The 19,694-nt window shown below is 39.2% G+C and overlaps 1 protein-coding gene across 2 annotated transcripts in view; it reads left to right on the top strand.

The window, feature by feature from the left end:
- UBE2F (ubiquitin conjugating enzyme E2 F (putative)) overlaps window positions 1–19,694 on the top strand; it is a 123,772-nt gene that overhangs the window by 38,720 nt on the left and 65,358 nt on the right. For both annotated transcript variants that reach the window (XM_074968116.1, XM_074968117.1), the window contains 2 exons: window positions 8,339–8,406; window positions 10,979–11,049. In XM_074968116.1, the coding sequence (XP_074824217.1) occupies window positions 8,339–8,406; window positions 10,979–11,049 (139 nt within the window). The remainder of the gene's footprint in view (window positions 1–8,338; window positions 8,407–10,978; window positions 11,050–19,694) is intronic.

The raw sequence follows: 19,694 nt of genomic DNA on the forward strand, positions 1-19,694 counted from the left end.
TGTCTTTTGAGAAAAAGTTTATCATGCTAGTCTCTTTAAAATGAGTGAAATGTGATATGTAGTATATGATTTGTATTCATTGTATTCAGATTAAGAACATAAATGATCATACTGGGTTAGACCAATGCTCCATCTAGCACAGTATCCTGTCTTCCAACAGATGCCAGATGCTTCAGAGGAATGAACAGAAAAGGGCAATTGTTGAGTGATCCATCCCATCTTCTAGTCCCAGCTTCTGGTAGTCAGAGGCGTAGACATCTTGGCTAATAGCCATTGATGCATCTATCCTCCCTGAACTTATCTAATTCTTTGTTGAACCTGTTTATTCCATTTTCTAGATCATTTATGAATATGTTGAACAGCATAGGTCCCAGATCTTGGGCGACCTTGCTATTAATCTCTCTCCATTCTGAAAACTACCCTTTTGTTTCCTGTCTTTTAACCAGTTACTGATCTATGAGAGGACCTTCCATCTTATCCCATGACTGCTTACTTTGCTCAAGAGCCTTTAGTGTGGGATCTTGTCAAAGACTTTCTGAAAGTCCAAGTACACTGTATCCACTAAATCACCCTTGCATGTTTGTTGACCCCATCAAACAATTGTAGTAGTTTGCTGAGGCATGCTTTTCCTTTACAAAAGCCGTGTTGACTCTTTACCGACATACTGTGTTCATCTATGTGTCTGATAATTATGTTCTTTACTATAGTTTCAAACAATTTGCCTGGTACTGAAGTTAGGCTTACTGGCCTATAATTGCCAGGATTGCCCCTGGAGCCTTTTTAAAAAAATTAGCATTACATTAGCTATCCTCCAGTCATCTTGTATAGAGGCTGATTTAAGCAATATATACATACCACACTTAGTAATTCTGCAATTTCACAATTGAGTTTCTTCAGAACTCTTGGGTGAATACTGTCTGGTCTTGGTGACTTGTTACTGTTTTATTTATTGATTTGTTCCAAAACCTCCTCTATTGACACCTCAGTCTGGGACAGTTCCTCAGATTTGTCACCTAAAAAGAATAGCTCACGTGTGGGAATCTCATCCGCTGTAATGAAGACCAGTGTAAAGAATTCATTTAGCTTCTTCACATCGGCCTTGTCTTCCTTGAGTGCTCCTTTAGCACCCTTATTGTCCAGTGACCCTGCTGATTGTTTGGCAGGCTTTCTGCTTCTGATGTAGTGTAAAAAAATTTTTGCTGTTAGTTTTGTGTCTTTTGCTAGTTGGTCTTCAAATTCTTTTTTGGCCTGCCTGATTATACAGTACTTTTACATTTGACTTACCAGAGTTTAAGCTCCTTTCTATTTTCCTCAGTAGGATTTTACTTGCAATTTTTAAAAGATGCCTTTTGCCTCTAACTGCATCTTTTAATCTGTTGTTTATCCACAGTGGCGTGTTTCGGTCCTGTTACAATTTTTTAAAATTTGGGGTTGACAGTAGAACCTCAGAGTTAGGGACACCTTGGGAATGGAGGTTGTTCGTAACTCCGAAATGTTCATAACTCTGAATAAAACGTTATGGCTGTTCTTTCAAAAGTTTACAACTGAATATTGACTTAATACAGCTTTGAAACTTTACTATGCAGAAGAAAAATGCTGCTTTCCCTTTATTTTTGTAGTAGTTTATATTTAACACAATCCTGTACTTTATTTGCTTTTTTTGGTCTCTGCTGCTGCCTGATTGCATACGCCTGGTTCCAAATGAGGTATGTGGTTGACTGGTCAGTTTGTAACTCTGGTGCTCCTAACTCTGAGGTTCTACTGTACATTTAATTTGAGCCTATACTACAGTGTTTTTAAAAAGTTTCCATGCAGCTTGCAGGCATTTCACTCTTACGACTGTTCCTTTGAATTTCTGTTTAGCTAGCTAGCTTCATTTTTTGTGTAGTTCCCCTTTTTGAAATTAAATGCTACTGTGGTGGGCTTCTTTGGTGTCCCTCGCCCCTCCTCCCTCCCCCACACAAGGATGTTAAATTTAGATTCCTGTATTGTAATTTTAACGATATTTTAAAAAATCTTTTTATAATATGAAACACAGTAAAAATAATATAGACATACTGTAGCCAAGTGCACATGGAGTTGTAGAGGAAAAAAGTGTGTAGTAGTATAGATTAATGCAAATTTAAGGGGGAAAAAAAGATTGTTAAAACTATCTGTTTAAGAGATTGAGAGAGAAGTTTAATTTCATTCTCCACAGTTGAGAAGTGGATTCCTTTGCCCCCTCCTTAAGGCAGCCTCACATACTGATGCCATGGGCCTGCACTGTGACAGTATAAGTCTCTTGTACTTGCTGGATCAGAGGTATGGGAGTCCATACTGACCCACGTTCTTTGTAAATGGATGAAGTATGCTGAGGCTCACTAGTTATTTTACCCCGAGATATACTTGGAGGGTTACCTAACGTTCAGCCCTCTTTGTATCTGCAATTTTTTGTGCATTTTTCCTGAGGAGTTGATTTAACAGGCCTGTCGTTCCTAGATGAAATTGAGGTCCTGTGTTTCCTCTGGGGTTCTTGAACTATTTTTTGTCGGCCTGGTGGCCTTAGTATGCAAGGAGATAGTTGGAGTCCTTTGTTTGTTCTCCGTGTTTGTATCTGGCGGGAAGGTGGTAGTCTGTGTGCACGCTCTTGTGCTTGCTTGGGATCCTTTGGAATTTGTATTCCTGCTTTGTGGGTTTGTCAGTTAAGATTCTGTAGATCTTTTGGTGGGTTTAATTTTCTTTTACATAAATGCATGTGTGTATGCATGAACATTTGCAAACACTTTTTTTTATAGAGGCGTAAATAATTAATACAAAAGAATTGTGAAGCAGTTAAGATTGCTGCATACATGACGTACCTGACAGAAACCCACAAAATCAAGGATATGAAAAGTTAAGTCAGTTGCTATTGCACACACCCTTTACTCCACTCACTAGCACACAAATTACCATGGGCACAACTATCATATACCGTGTACTGCAACCGTAATTCTGCACGCCTTTCACCTTGCTGTACACACTCCTTTAACATATTATTCCTCCCCAATACCCACCTAAACGCTAGTAGTTGTGGATGTTTGGTGGTATGGCTGGCTATATTGGAGGAAGGTAGTTTGGTGAAGGGTTATGAGCAGAAGGCCAGCTGAAAGGGAAAATAGAATGCTGCAATCCCTAGTGGGACAGAGTTGTGGTACATGGTTTATGATGTACAAAACAATGAATAATGTATTTTATTTTTTTGTTGTCTCTGCCATATTATAACTATTTGATGTATACACTAGTAACCTTCTGAGTGAGTTCAGCCTTTGCAGGGCCTGACACAACTGAAGGATCAATTGAGCATGCACATGGTTTGCTATTATATTCAGAGATCTTCAGAACACTTAAGAATTAGTTGAAGAATGGATACAGTGCAGTAGATGTCCCTCCAAAGCACTCAGAGTGCAGCTGATAGGGATAGATCACCATTATTGAGCTGCTGCAGTCTAGTGGAGTATAGCATTTGTTTTCCAGAGTTAGAAGCACATTATCACCAGTGATTCATGCTTTTTTTTTGTAAGCTTTGTACCACATTTGAGATTTAGTATCCTTGAGTACACTGTGCATCATTGTCCTTGACAAGCTGTCTTTCTAACCCTATGTTATACTGGACAACAACTACATATGCCGCTGTAAATAGTCTGTAAAGGAGATTGATCAGTTATTGACTTTGTAGATATTAAAAACTCACATGGGTGCTTAAAATTAGGCTTCAAAATCTATATTTAGAATCCATATTTAGGCAGCTGAATAAGGGCTTAATTTTCAAAGTATTGAGCATCCAGCAGCTCTCTTTGTCTTGAACTTTAGGCATCCATTTTTGATTAGTCCACGGAATTGGACTGAGTGTGTATGTCAATACAGCACTTTGCCTTGTTGTAACAGAATGATTCAAGGTCAGTAATATCATCTGTTTTGATAGCTTGCTAGAATGAAACCCAGCTCGCTGCTGTCTCCATTTAATCAACAGGAATTCGCAACTGTAAGGATAAATGTATATATTAATTAAAGATTTAATTAGCATTAGCAGCATTGCCAAAAAAAATCAATGGATGGAAGTTGGCGGTGTATTCATTTTAGAACAGTGGTTGGCATATTGAAGACTCCTCCTTACTCAAAAATACGAAGAAGAAAGATGGTAAAATCTGAAATTTGTTGGGGAGAAGGATTGATGATTCTGTAGCAAGTTACATAATTTAAATCAGAGATGTTTTGTTGAAAGACTCTTCAGTCATGGTGTGTAGTAGTGATTTTCGTTTGATATGAGTTGTATCTAAAGAGAAAAGGCATTTTAAAGATATTCTGTGGGGCTGTCAAGTAATCGCAGTTCACTCGTGATTAAAAAAATTAATAGCAATTAATTGCTGTTTTAATCACACTGTTATACAACAATAGAATACCAGTTGAAATTTATTATAAATATTTTTGGATGGTTTTTCTACATTTTCAAATATATTTCAATTACAACACAGAATACAAAGTGTACAGTTTGTGTGGGTTGTGTACTAATGTTCTGTAGTTGTGCATTGAGGCAGCTGGGGATTCTGCTTGAGGGGATGGGGAAGACCAGCCCCAGCCTGTCCTCATAATCTTTAGATCCCATGACATTATTGAATCCTGATATTTTTTGTTTGATCCGTGGTCACTCGCAATGACCCCTGCAGCATCCCACACTCCCTCAGATAGCAGGAGGGCCCCCAGACTGTCATCCCATGACCCTCTCCTTTTCCATTCCTGGACACTCTCCTATGTCTCTTACATGTGCTGGTTGTGTCATAGTGTATATCTACATTGCAATAAAAAATCTGTGGCAGAGTGTCTCAGAGCTGGGGTTGGCTGACTTGGGCTCATGGAGTTTGGGCTGTGGGACCAAAAATATTGGTGTATAGATGTTCAGGCTTGGGCTGGATACCTTCTCCCCTTTGCGGAGTCTCAAAGCCTGACCTAAGCCTCCGGAGCATGAGCCAGCTGTGGCCAGGTCACAGGTCTTTTACTGTGGTGTAGACATACCCATAGAGACACCTTACGAGCTGCCTGCTCAACAGGAAGCTTGGCAAAGAGACAGAAGATGGGAACTGACAATATTCCTGGCAGCATGACATCATGGTTAAGGCAGAGTCTCTGTCACAGAGATCGCGGTAGTCATGGATTCCGTGACTTTCTGCAACCCCCATGACTTCGGCAGCAGCCAGTGTGGCTGACCCCAAGGCTACCCAAGCAGCTGGCTCCAGGGCCAGCTGCTCAGGTGGCCCCAGAGACAGCCACACCAGCTGTTGCTGAAGTGGCCCTGCAGTCAACCGCACCGGCCACTGGTGGAGTGGCCCTGGGGCCACCCTCACCAGCCACTGCTAAAGTGGCCCCAGACAGCTGGCCTCAGGGCCCACCCAAGCAGCAGCCAGTGCGGCTGGCCCTGGGGGCAGCTGCCTGGGGCCACTGCTCGGTGCCCCCCAGCAGCTGGCCCCAGGGACTGCCCGAGCAGCAGCTGTTGTGTCTGGCACCGGGATTGGCTGGAGCAGCAGCCCTGGGGACAGCCGCACTAGCTGCTGCTTGGCGGTCCCCGGCTGCTGGCCCCATGGATGGCCCAAGCAGTGGCCGATGGGGCTGGCCCCCGGGGGGCCTGGCGATGGGGCTGGCCCCCGGGGGGCCTGGCGATGGGGCTGGCCCCCAGGGGGAGCCCCAAAGATTTAGTCAGGAGTATTTATAGTAAAGGTCATGGACAGGTCATGGGCCGTGAACTTTTGTTTATTGCTCATGGCCTGTCCATGACTTTTCTTAAAAATACCCATGACCAAATCGTAGCCTTAATCATGAGTAATGTAGATGGGTTGCGGGCTTCTGCTGACACAAGTGAGAGATTTCAGTGTGGGGTAAAGACAGAAGAGGGTGAATGGGGACTGAAAAAAGGATGTGGGGGTTCAGAAGCCGTGTTGCTCTGGAAGAAGATTTTAGAGAGCTGGTGGAGGAGGAATTGAGACGTATTGTGGACAATATTTTGGAACAAGAACATAAGAACAGCCATACTGGGTCAGGCCAAAGATCCATCTAGCCCAGTATACGGTCTTACAACAGTGGACAATACCAGGTACCCCAGAGGGAATGAACAGAACAGGTAATCATCAAGTGATCCGTTGCCTGTCTCCCATTCCCAGCTCCTGGCAAACAGAGGCTAGGGACATCATCCTTGCCCATCCTGGCTAATAGCCATTGATGGAGCTATCCTCCACGAATTTATCTAGTTATTTATTTAGCCCGATTATAGTCTTAGCCTTCACAACATCCTCTGGCAAGGAGTTCCACAGGTTGACTGTCCGTTATGTGAAGAAATACTTCCTTTTGTTTGTTTTAAACCTGCTGCCTATTAATTTCATTTGGTGACCCCCTAGTTCTTGTGTTATGAGAAGGAGTAAATAACGCTTCCTTATTTACTTTTTCCACACCAGTGATGATTTTATAGACCTCTATCATATCCCCCCCTTAGTCGTCTCTTTTCCAAGATGAAAAGTCCCAGTCTTATCTATCTATCCTCATACGGAAGCTGTTCCATACCCCTAATCATTTTTGTTGCCCTTTTCTGAACCTTTTCCAATTCCAATATATCTTTTTAGAGATGGGATGACCACATCTGTATGCAATAGTCAAGATGTGGGCATACAATGGATTTGTAAAGAGGCAATATGATATTTTGTGTCTTATTATCTATCCCTTTCTTAACGATTCCCAACATTCTGTTCGCTTTTTTGACTGCCGCTGCACACTGAGTGGATGTTTTCAGAGAACTATCCACAATGACGCCAAGATCTCTTTCTTGAGTGGTAACAGCTAATTTAGACCCCATCATTTTGTATGTATAGTTGGGGTTATGTTTTCCAATGTGCTTACTTTGCATTTATCAACATTGAATTTCATCTGCCATTTTGTTGCCCAGTCACCCAGTTTTGTGAGATCCCTTTGTAGCTTTTCGCAGTCTGCTTTGGACTTAACTATCTTGAATAGTTTTGTACCTGCAAATTTTGCCACCTCACTGTTTACCCCTTTTCCCAGATCATTTATGAATATGTTGAATAGTACTGGTCCCTGGGGGACACCACTATTCACCTCTCTCCATTCTGAAAACTGACCATTTATTCCTACCCTTTGTTTCCTATCTTTTAACCAGTTATTGATCCATGAGAGGACCTTCCCTCTTATCCCATGACAGCTTACTTTGCTTAAGAGCCTTTGGTGAGGGACCGTGTCAAAGGCTTTCTGAAAATCTAAGTACACTGTTTCCACTGGATCCCCCTTGTCTGCATGCTTGTTGACAGAAATCTTTAGGTTAATTTATAAAGTACCAAGACATGTAACATTTTATCTGCTTTGTAAGGAATATTTATCTAAGCCAGTTATGGGGACAATGGGAGAAAGCAAGAGGGTGGTGCAGAATAATAATACTACAGAAAGTTGGGACGCCACAACCTCATTTTTAGGCTCAACTGTGGAAAAATATTAAACATAAAAACATTATCCTTTGGTTTTCTCACAATCATGTTGCAAAGGCCAAACTTTGTTTCCACTGAAGATATTTTGAGTATAAGGCAATACCATAGTTTCTCAGAAACCACTTTGATTAAAAACTGTCAAGGAATTTTGTCCATCAGTAGCATCTGAATTTTCAGTCTAATCATTGACCACTGTGGAGTATTTTCAGGAGTGAACTACTTAGGCCTGGTCTTTTTGTACCAGTCTCATGATTTTAGTCAGAAGTGAGATTTTGTTTGTTAAACCAAAATAGTTATACGACTACAACCTCTAGTGTGGACACAGTTAACTACTTTACAGGTCCTTTAGATGGTAAAGCTTATTCCCTTCCTATATGGGTATAAACTGTACCTCTGTAAGCATCTGTATACCAGTATAACCAAGTCCACACCAAGGAGATTGTACTGCTTTAACTATATCAGTACAGTTGTTATTGCCAAGTGCTCATAAAGTGGGTCTTGGAGAAGGCCAGTACGATCTCCTTCAAATCCATCTGCATCAGCTCGGGGAAGGTTGTTCTATGCAGAGGTGACGGTGTGGAAGAAAGCATGAAAGCAAGCAAGGTTAGAGATGTAAGCCTGACAGGAACCCCTGAAATCATGAAGAGCAGGACTGTTAAGAGATTTTAAAATGTAATTTTAGTAAAATGGCACATTTTAAAAAGATATGGTGCAAGTATAATGGAATATTTCAATGATGTTGTGATTATCATCTAAGTAATAACTATGCTGTGTCGTCTTTGTGCTCATATAACATTTGTTTTTCTTTTCCTTTAATTTTTTATGTTGTGTTTGTTTAATAGATGAGGGTTATTACCAAGGAGGAAAATTTCAGTTTGAAATTGAAGTTCCTGATGCCTATAACATGGTGGTGAGTATTTGTCATTTTTCTCAGTTGAGACAAGGTGGATGAAGTAATATCTTTTGTTGGACCAAACTTCTGCTTTCACAGAGCTTACACAGAGCTCTTCTTTGGGTTGTCATTTGCATTTGCTGCATATAATGGAATTTCAGACAACTCGCTGTTTTGCTATGTTGTAGGTAAGAATCTCCCATATCTAATGATGTCACCAATTTTATACTTTTGTGGCTAAAATTTCATAGGAATGTTCCTTGGAAGGTGAAAAGATCTGTTCTGTTGGCTGTTTCTATTTGCAGTAGTCTGGAATAGCCTACTCAGGAGTACAGACTAGAAGTTACACCAATCACGTGTGAAAGTCTCCCTGCGAATTCCTCCCATTCCCTCTGCCTTCTTATTTTGTTTAGTGTATTGCTTAAGCATTTCTATAGTAAGCCAACGTGTTCCTGGGGGAGAATGAAAGTGTCTGCTTTCCAAGATTGTCAAACTGGAGCACTTAAGTCAGAAGGTTTGATTTTGATGTTTAATTCATTGAAATGGAGCAGTGGTGACATATGAACAGTGACATTTCTCATTCCCTCTCACCTGCTTTATTTGTTCTCTCCTAGGTACCTATTTGCTTACTATAGCAGTGTTTAAGTTCATGTCCCAGAAAATAAAACACAGTGGAAATTTTAGCTAGAACTCGTTTTGAAAATATATTTTTTGTTGCTAAATGCAGCACACTTCTTGTATGTATGTGTGGAGTTTGGCTGGGCATGTATTGTATTTAAACAATTTGCCCTTTACCAGCCTCAAAATTTTTTGTAATTCATGATTTTAGTCTTGATTCTGCATGGATCAGTTTTAGACAGAAAGCCTAGCACGTTGGCGACTCCTGATTGGGGACTCCAGATGCTACTGTAATACAAATAAGCATTCCACATTCTTAGTGCTTTCAGCTGAGAATCATCATCAGAGATCCCTGATATAATGAAGCTAATTTGAAGTGAAAGAAGATCAAAGAATTCTTCGATTTTCTTGTTCTATTTTAAAAAAATGGCTTGGTTCTCTTGGTTTGCCATTGCTAAGTAGCTGATTTTGTGTGTTGTGACCATTCAAGGTGACATAGTGTGTAGGATCATGACTGAAGGGCTGTCTGAAGGCTTGGCACTGAGACTGAACTACTCTGGGATAGGATCCAATCATTCCAGCCCTTTAGATTTTCTCCAGGACCAAGCTTTGGGTATAGAGCACCATTTTAAGGAGCTTTGCATGCCATAGAACTAACAGGCTTCAGTATTTTCCTCTGTGCCAAAAATATCTGCTTCAGACTCAGGGCTTTGTTTGGTGTCTCTCTAGCATTTTCCACACCCTCTTCATTGAGAGCGGAAGGGGAGGAGAGCTAGCTTTCCATCTTGAAAGCCCTAGGTGCCCTTTTCCGCATTAAAACGAGGACTTTCCACAATCCTCGAACCACAGAACAGGCACAGCGCAGGCAGTGAATTCCCACACTGTTCCCTTCACCTTATTCACAGGCAGCTGGACTGAGAGTTTAGAATGTGTCCTTAAATTTTTGAAGACCATGAAGACTTTGGATTAACGGACAGACCAATTTATGAGACAATATATGAGATTATTTCTGTGGAGAGATGTTATCAGAACCATTTTATCTCTTGGCTGAAGACTTTATATAAACTATGGGGAAATTGTTTAAAAAAAAAAGTTACAATTGTTACAATACATGATTTATTTGATGTTTATGAAACATAATGGCTAATGCTTGAAACGCAGTATACCAGCTGGAAGAAATCAGTCGCTTGATTTAAAAAGCGAATATTGTAATATGGAGAATTTGGATGGAATAATTTGCTGTTGCTAATCTGTTAGAATTGTTTGATTTTCCTTTGACTTACTTAAAAAACTAGAACAATGAGGCTCTGTTTTGGAATCCGATTTTTTTTAAAATGTGCATTTATCAACATGCATTAAAAATGAGCTATAGTATCCGTTGGAGCTACATGCTGAATTGAGTTTAGTGATGTCACTGTAAAATAATACAAATCTGTATCAAGATTTAAAAACCCAAGAAATAGTAAAATGGAACAGTTATCCTCGGTACTTCTGTGGACATTTAAAAACAGGAAATAGTTTCCTTACCCAGAAAGAAAAGGAGGACTTCGATGAAGTGAGCTGTAGCTCACGAAAGCTTATGCTCAAATAAATTTTAGTCTCTAAGGTGCCACGAGTCCTCCTTTTCTTTTTGCGAATACAGACTAACACGGCTGGTACTCTGAAACCTTTCCTTACTCAGAAAATTATTGAGAAGGTGAAATCATACTGGAAAGAATCTTTGCTCTTCCTCCACTTGTTTACAAAGCCAAAAACCTGAATATAACACTGAATGGGAAAGCAGCAGTGTCACTGTATTTTATATCCTCTTCTGCTCCATAAGGTAACTGCCAGATTAACATTAGTACTTGGACTGAGGTCACCCAAATTTAAATTTTAGCTTCCAGGAACTGTACAATTCATAATGGTTTGTTGGTGATTTAATTTATTTGAAAGGACAGCATTGTAATCTGTTTGTTTTGTATTTTGGCAGCCTCCAAAGGTAAAATGTTTGACTAGAATCTGGCATCCGAACATCACCGAGACGGGTGAAATCTGTTTAAGGTAGTTAACAGCCTTCTTTTATTGTCACTTCAAAGTTTTTGTAGAGATCATGACCCTTGTACATAATTCTCACTGCAGCACCAGTAGACAGATAATGTCTCATACTTAAATATGATCCTTAGAAGTAAAGGAAACTTCCTGAAAATATTTTGGACCATTGTAATACCAAACAGATATCAGTTGTAAACCCAGATGAATCCAAACCGTTTCTGTTTCAGAAGAAAAAAAGATCATAAATGCATCCCAATCAAATAGGTATTCTGTGGCATCCAATATCCTTTTGAATCCATCCTTCCAAAATATAGCAATGCCCTCTAATTAGTCAGAACATAGAGTCCTTTAAAATTTCTCCCAATCTGCAGAAGATTTTCTGCCCTGCAACATAAATTCCATTGATTTCCTGTAAAAGAGATTTGCTTCTTGTAGAAGAGAGTTTTAAATTCCTAGTTCTGTGTGCTTTTGACTAAGACCTGGCTTTGCAACCATTTACCTAACTACCCAATGTTGTTGCAAGGCTGAATGATGAATGAAGCCGGGTGGAGTGGTAAGAGGCGATTTATTCAGTTACAGCATCCAGACCACTCGTTTCCCTCTGTCTCGCGACCAGTGAAGTGAGCCCTGGGTTATGATTACAGCATCTCTTATCCCTACCCTTCTCTTGGTACCTGCCCTATCCCTTACCTTCTGAATTATCCTTTTGTTTCCTAATATGGTGGGGATTACCCCTTCCCGGACCTGAACTGTTTGCTTCCTAATATGGAGAGGCTACCTTTCCGTGGACCCTACCTATTTGATTCCTTATATGGTGCATTTTGAAGCCCTATTTTACTGGCAGCAGATTGGGTAACTGAATAGCCTAACTTACGGTAAGGCCCCAAATTAGGGAGCTTTGTGGCTTAATTTATGAGAGGACGCTACTCCCGAGGCAATACTTGTTAGACAGGGGCTCCTGTTAGACAGGGGCTCCCTCTGCAGCTGAGGGTCATCTAGACCCTAGAGAGACATAGATTGAGTCTGCATCAAATTAAAGGAGGTTTAGAATTTTCTTGTGTCTAGAATCTTAAGAACCCATGTTCTAATTTAGCATATGATGTAACTATTTGCATTTGATCTTACACTTTCACCATTTCCAGTTAAAACCAAAGGTCATTTTTCCATAGTAGAAAAATACATAGCCTCTATCTTTGTGATTGTTAATTTGAGGCAGATTAACTTTAATAGCTCCTATTCTTCCCCAAAGTCGTCGTCTTGGAATATTCCATCAATGTCTTCCCTAATGTTTTGAATTATAGGATCCAGGTGGTTTTGAATTATCTCACACTTTAAACCCTTATTTAGTTTAAAGCCTAAACTATTTTAAGCACTAGGAGACTTTAAATTTTCCAGGGGGAAAAAATTGGTAGGATGTTAGTTACGTTAGACAAAAATCTTGGATTTTGACAATAACAAACTACTTGTACGAATGGCAAATTTATTAAATTTCAATATGTAATATAAAACTGATATGATGATAAAGTGTAAGAAAAATAACCATATATTATCCTCTTAAGATAGTGAGATCAAATTTAGCCCAAAATATAGGTTTTAAAATTAACTTTTTCAAAAACACGACTAGTAAAATGTTTGTGATTTAAAAAACAAAGATAAACTAATTTTTTAAAAATAAACATTTCTTTACAATTGTTTGTAACCTAAATATTACAGCATGAGAACCTAATAGTGAAATTGATTAGAAAGTGATTGTAAGCAAAAATCAAATGTGTGACAAGTTTGTCAAGCTAATAGAAATGAAAAAAAGAAATACAGCATAAACAGTGAAAATAAACAAAATTAATAAACCTGTTTTAAAATCCAAGGTAGGGATTATAATATAATAATTATAATATAATATATAATATGGTAGATAAGGAAATAATTTAAAAAAACCTTGTTTTTCATACAGCTGTGCTCCTTTAAATTTAAAGTTTGTAATAGTCTTCTACCCAATATGGTGCATAAAGATATGATGCTTTAATAGGAAAGCTTGTCATACCTTCAATATGGCAGCCAGGCATATAGTTTAGTAAGCTGCAAGGCATGTGCAAACTATTGTTTCGAAAGCATGTTCTATTTTCTGTATTTCTAAGGAGTTAATTATAATCAAAGTACAAAGTGCTAAAGCATTTTTGTGTGTGCTTCTTACCATGCTGGTTCTACGCCTGTCAGAGTACTCCATGGGAGGAATAAAGTGTGTGGAGGTGCCACATGTCTTAGCAATAGTGCACATACATTTTACTTACAATAACACGTTTGCTTATATAAACTGGCTTTGGAAATGCAGAGCTTTGCCAACCAACATGCAGCCCTCCCCTAGGACCTCTGCCCCTCCACTGGATCTGCATACAGATGAGTGGGGCTATCATCAGCACACTAAAGAACATAAAGAGTAGGACTTCAGTGTTGGCACTAACATGTAGAATCACATCTTTATCATGTGGAATAGTTACAGAAAAAGGAATGTTGAGGTTAGCTATCTACAGTGTGGAGAAATGTAACAGTTATTCCCTGGGCATTTTTAACCTGTTTCCCTTCAAACAGTTAGTTCAAGTCAGTCTGTGCAACAACCGAATGTGTGTACACAGACAACCGTAATGTAAAGATACAGGATTGCTATTCTTAAACTTAAGTGTTCAAATCCACACAGTTTCTTCAGAAATCTACCAGGTACCCAAACCTTTGCACTTGACGACCTAGATGAATTTTTCATTCAAGCAACAGAGGGGTTGTATTAGATTAAGTATTCAGAGATTAAATAGTTTTTATATTATGTACCTTTGGAGGTGTTTTTTCAATATTTTTAGTTTTAATTAGTTATCTGTCAACATTAAAACCAATTTAACACTGGAATGTTGTAATTAGGCTGCTTTATGCAATACACAAGTAGAAGGCAGGGTAAGCCCTTTCTTTTAGAGTCTGTGCTGAAATCCCTGAATTGGTCTGATTGTGAAAGATTTTACTTTACAGAAATCTTTAAAATGTTCTGAAAACTTCATAAGTCTTTAGAAGTATTTTTAATTTTGATTAAATTTCAGCTAATCCACATAGGAGAATACTATATTTTCTATGGGAGACAGTTATGTTAGAGAAATTCAATATCAGAGAGTTTGGTACTAGATTTGGAAACAAAAGACTGCAATAACTACTGCTTTTTATGGACCTGATTCTCAATTTTTGTAGACCTATTTTGTGACTGCAGTGGATTTTCAGGAAATAAAATTGGCTTTTAGGTACAAAATTATTCCTGGCTTATTTTTCTACTTAAAATACTTAACTAGCATTTTTTCCAAACTTTAATTTCTACTTCCTAAATAAGTATATGTTTATATTATGGTATGTCATCATCATAAGAACATAAGAATGGCCATACTGGGTCAGATCAATGGTCCACCTAGCCCAGTATCCTGTCTTCCATCAGTGGCCGATGCCAGTGCTTCAAAAGGAATCAGCAGATTAGGGCAATTATCAAATGATCCATCCCGTTATCCAGGCCCAGTATCTGGCATTCAGAGACTTAGGGACACCCAGAGCATGGGGTTGCATCCCCGACCATCTTGGCAAATGGCCATTGATGGATCTATCCTCCATGAATTTATCTAATTGTTTTTTTTAACCCAGTTATGCTTTTGGCCTTCACAACATCCCCTGGCAACAAGTTCTATAGGTTGACAGTACATTGTGTGAAGAAATACTCCCTTTTGTTTGCTTTAAACCTGCTGCCTATTAATTTCATTGGTGACCCCTGGGACATCTGTTATGTGAAATCACACTTCCTTATTCACTTTCTCCACACCATTCATGATTTTATAGACCTCTATCATATCCCACTTAGTCATCTATTTTCCAAGTTGAACAGTCCCAGTTTTTTTTATGGGACTTCTTTCTGGAAGCCATTCAATACTGTTAATCATATTTGTTGCCCTTGTCTGTAGTACCTTTTCCATTTCTAATATATCTTTTTTGAGATGGGGTGACCATAACTGCATGCTGTATTCAAGCTATGGGCGTACCATGGATTTATATAATGACATTATGATATTTTCTGTCTCCTTATCTATCCCTTGCCTAATGATTCCTAATATTCTGATAGATTTTTTGACTGCTGCTGCACATTAAGCGGATGTTTTCAGAGAACTTGGTGTAGAGAAAGTAAATAAGGAAGTGTTATTTACTCCTTCTCATAACACAAGAACTAGGGGGTCACCAAATGAAATTAATAGGCAGCATGTTTACAACAAACAAAAGGAAGTATTTTTTTCACACAGTGCACAGTCAACCTGTGGAACTCCTTGCCAGAGGATGTTGTGAACGCCAAGACTATAACAGGGTTCAAAAAAGAACTAGATAAATTCATGGAGGATAGGTCCATCAATGGCTGTTAGCCAGGATGGGCAGGAATGGCATCCTTAGCCTCTGTTTGCCAGAAGCTCGGAATGGGTGACGGGATGGATCACTTGATCTTTACCTGCTCTGTTCATTTTCTCTGAGGCACCTGGCATTGGCCACTGTCGGAAGACAGGATATTGGGCTGGATGGACCTTTGGTCTGACCCAGTAATGGCCGTTCTTATGTTCTTAACTATCCACAATGACTCCAAGATCTTTCTTGAGTTGTAACAGCTAATTTAGACCCCATCACTTTGTAGGTACAGTTGGGATTGTTTTCCAGTATGCATCTTATAGGAAACCATTCCATAGTAAGAGCCAAAAAACATGTAAAACTCACCTTAGCAAATTTCGTAAAGATTTGGTTAGGAAAACTTCAGAAATATTTTGAGGGTTATTATGCTTTACTCAAATATTAAATAGGCTTCTTCATTGTGATGTTGCCTCCATTGATGCAAGCTTCTGGCATATTTCAGGAACCCTCGGGAATATACAATTTGTGGTTTGTTTCATGCTCCAGTATACCTTTTTCTTGAACCTCTGCTGTACGTTTCTGCTTTTTCTATTTGATCTCATCCACTTACTTTGTTGACCATTATTATTAATTGATATAATGTATCAGAATGTCTGAGCCTGGAGATAAACAACACCCCAAGATTTTACTGTGTTTTGCGTTCGCTTTTTCTTTTTGTGGAATCAATTGGTCAACATTGTTGAAAGTGGTTCTTTTTTTCCTTTGAAATTGACTCTGATCTTAGCCTGAGAAACATTCCTTCCAATGCTGAAAGGAAAATATCTAGATTTTTACAGAAACTCTAAACTGTTGTTGACAAAGAAGGTGTTCTTTTACATGAAGCGAATCTTTCCTGGGACTGATCTCTCAATTATATTTGTTTACTCATGTAGGATGTAATTTTCATTTTATAAGAGTTCTTTTGCAAATTCTTTTTAGATACTATATATAAAGAAAGCTGTGCACACTTTGTTAACCCTGAAAGGGTGAACAACCAGACAACAGAGTGGTTCAGTCTGAACACTGGCATGTAACAGGGCTGTATTTTAACTTTATTTTATTGTTGTTTGGCATTCTCATGGTCTGGATACTGTGGAAGTGTGTTAGCAACACAAACAGTGGTATAGCATGGGGAAATGGCAAATGCCTAGAAGACCTAGACTTTGCTGATGATCTTGCACTACTGAGTGACATCTCCAAATAGTTACAAAGACAGCCCGTCAAAAACCTCAGACCATGCAGGGCTTAGAATAAGTAATGGTAAAACAAACATCCTTAAAACCCAGACAGTTTAGTAACATCACATTAGAATGCAAAAATATCAAGGAACAATTCATCTACCTGGGCACCACCATATTGGCCAACGGAGACCTCAAGAAGGAAGTGACATCAATGGTAGAAAAGGCGTCCATAGCATTTACTTAACTTAGCAGTATATGGAAATTAAAGATGTAGCACCAGAACAAAATGGAAAATTTCTCATTCAAATGTAATCTGTGCTAACATACGAGAATTGGAGATGTTATACTGAAAAGTAGATGCTTTTGAAAATAAGTTCCTGTAAAAGATTCTGGGCATTGGTTGGAAAGACTTCATTACCAATGAAGAGATCTAAGAAATCACCAATCAGTGGCTTGTTTCCACCCTCAGAAGAAAGTACTAGAAATTTTGGGGGGCATGCACTCCAGATACCATCACACAGACTCCCGCATGAAGCTGTCAAGTGGATTCCAACTAGTGTTGGGAAACGAGGGCACCCAAAAGAAATCTTAAGAGGAATCTTTAGCAGGAAGGGCAGAACAGTCAGTCTTCATACCATAGAGCAGATGGATGCAGTGGCAAATGACAGCGGAATGGAAGAGACTAGTTTGCCTCCGTGTGCCAACGTTGGTCTGGAAAGGATGTAACATAAATATATGCACTTCAGTGCTGCCAGAATTGGGTCACATCTGTAGATAATTCTGAAAGTTTGTGAGTACTCGGGAGAAGCCATAGAGTAGGATTGATGGCTTTGATTTAAGAACCTTTGTTGGAAATCATACTTGACAGTGTCCCAACAGGAATTTAAATGTAGCTAAATTTTAAAATGTACTCCTGTGAAATGAGTAAGGCTCCTTTTTTGTATTCAAGGAAAACAGATAAGTGTGATATAGAAAATAGAATATGCCATTTTAAATTTAAAAATTCTAGATATTAAGATGTGGTCATGGGAGTTTCAACTCTTCTGTGATTATGGATGGTCTGGCTTTATATTCTCGGACCAGACCCAAATTTAGACAAAGAAATTGGAGTATTTTCTTATCTTCCTCCCCCTGCACTCTTTGCGAAAGACCTGCCTGCTTGTAATCCACTTATTCCAGAGCAGCCCAGTCTTTCTTTCAGTCAGCATTCCCTACAACCTGAAATTACATCTCCCCTGTCAGTTGTTCTCATCCCAAAGTCCTGATGAGTCTGCAGACATGGTTCACCCTATACCCTTTGTGTTCCCTTCCAACTTCACTTTCTCCTGCTGCAAGCATTCAGGTGTTTACCAAAGCAGTCTGTCTCTATTATTGTAATTACACATATGTAGTACCTGAGTGTTAATTGTGTACGTAAGAGAGCTTTGGAAAGTTATCCTATAGAAATGTGGCCAGAAGACTGTGTAGGCAGGAGATAGGAGGTGTACTCACTAGGAATGTCTGCTTCCAGCTATTAAACTTACCTTAAAAAAGTTAACAATATAGTTAACATTAAGTGCATACCATTGGTGTTTGTTCAGCAAGAAGATACTAAACATCATGCCTGGAAGGAAAGCTTGGGTTGGGCAAGTCTGAAAGAAATTGCTAAGGGCTTGTCCACTAGTATACTAGTGCGAAGATTCCTATGCATATAACTTATTCCCCTAAATGAATAACCTCAGCCATACTAGAGGTTGTACAGATTTAACTTTTTTTCTTAAAAACAATCGCTCCTAACCAAAATAGTTACATTGGTACAAAAATTGTATATAGATCATGGTTTAGTCTGTTCCTCAGAGCTTCGAGTAACTTATTGGAACTAGTTTCTGACACTTGTGTATTGTAAGCTACTGTATCTGCGCTTTTATTTAGTTCAGGAATTTGGTTTTCCTGAAAGAGTTGATGACCTCACCAGTCGGTAAAAAGCAGCAAATCCCTCCACTACTCCCTTTAAGTGCTTCTTTTGCCTTCAACTAAGGAAAAACACAATCCTGAATGTTAAGTCTTTGCAGATATGGTAAATGGAGGAGCTATTTTTTCAATTGTTTAAAAATCCATATGTGTATTGTAGTATGTGTACACATTACTGATGTAGAGGCTTAAATAGATTTGCAAAACTTTTCCAAATCATCTTTACTGAAAAAGCTTTCTCGTGTGTAATATAGCACACTTAAGGGTTTGAACAAGAACAGATATGCAACTTGATCTCAGAGCATCACAAAAAAGGCTTTTGGATATTTATTTTTATTTATTTATATAGATAAATAATATCAAATAGACACCTATAGAAGGTTCTAGGTGGCTAATGTAATTAAAACTACAATAAAATCCCAACAGTATTAAAATAATCAGTTCAAACAGGATCTCAGCCAGCCGATTACTTACCAAAAAAACCCCAATCTCCTTTCTTCTCTTTACCATTCTGGGAAGACTACCCTCCACCATATCCAAAACCCCTGTCAAACGGATGTCTTTTGCAGCATGTCTGGAAGGTCACTCAATTAGTTTATTGGGGAAGGACGGGCAAAATGGGAATCCAGAGAAAGTTCCATAGTCACAAAGACTTCAGAGAGGACACCCTGCCAGCAGGTCTCCCCCTCCCACTCCGCTACCCAAACCTTTTTATATAGCAAAGGGGAATCAACTCAGTGGGCCTTTCCAACAGGAGATGTACTCATTCACTCCTACTCTTTCTTACTCAGTTCTTTCCCCACTGCCCCTTTCTCTTGTACTTCCCTGTCCTTTCCCCTCATGCTGCCCCATTTACCTGACCACAATACTCACACTGGTGCCAGGTGTGGACCGGGGATGTGAGAACAAATCATCTCACCACTCTTAGGACTGTGGCAGGATAGGGGGTTCCATTGGGATAGTGACTTTTTTCCCCAAAGAAATAATCTGGAGCAATTGCCAGCCCTGCCCCCTCCCCCAATGTATTCTTTACCCTGTCTTCTATAGGTCTCTCTGATTTTTATTTTTCTTCCCCACATC

Source organism: Natator depressus, chromosome 11, assembly GCF_965152275.1.
Source record: "Natator depressus isolate rNatDep1 chromosome 11, rNatDep2.hap1, whole genome shotgun sequence".
NCBI lineage: Eukaryota > Metazoa > Chordata > Testudines > Cheloniidae > Natator > Natator depressus.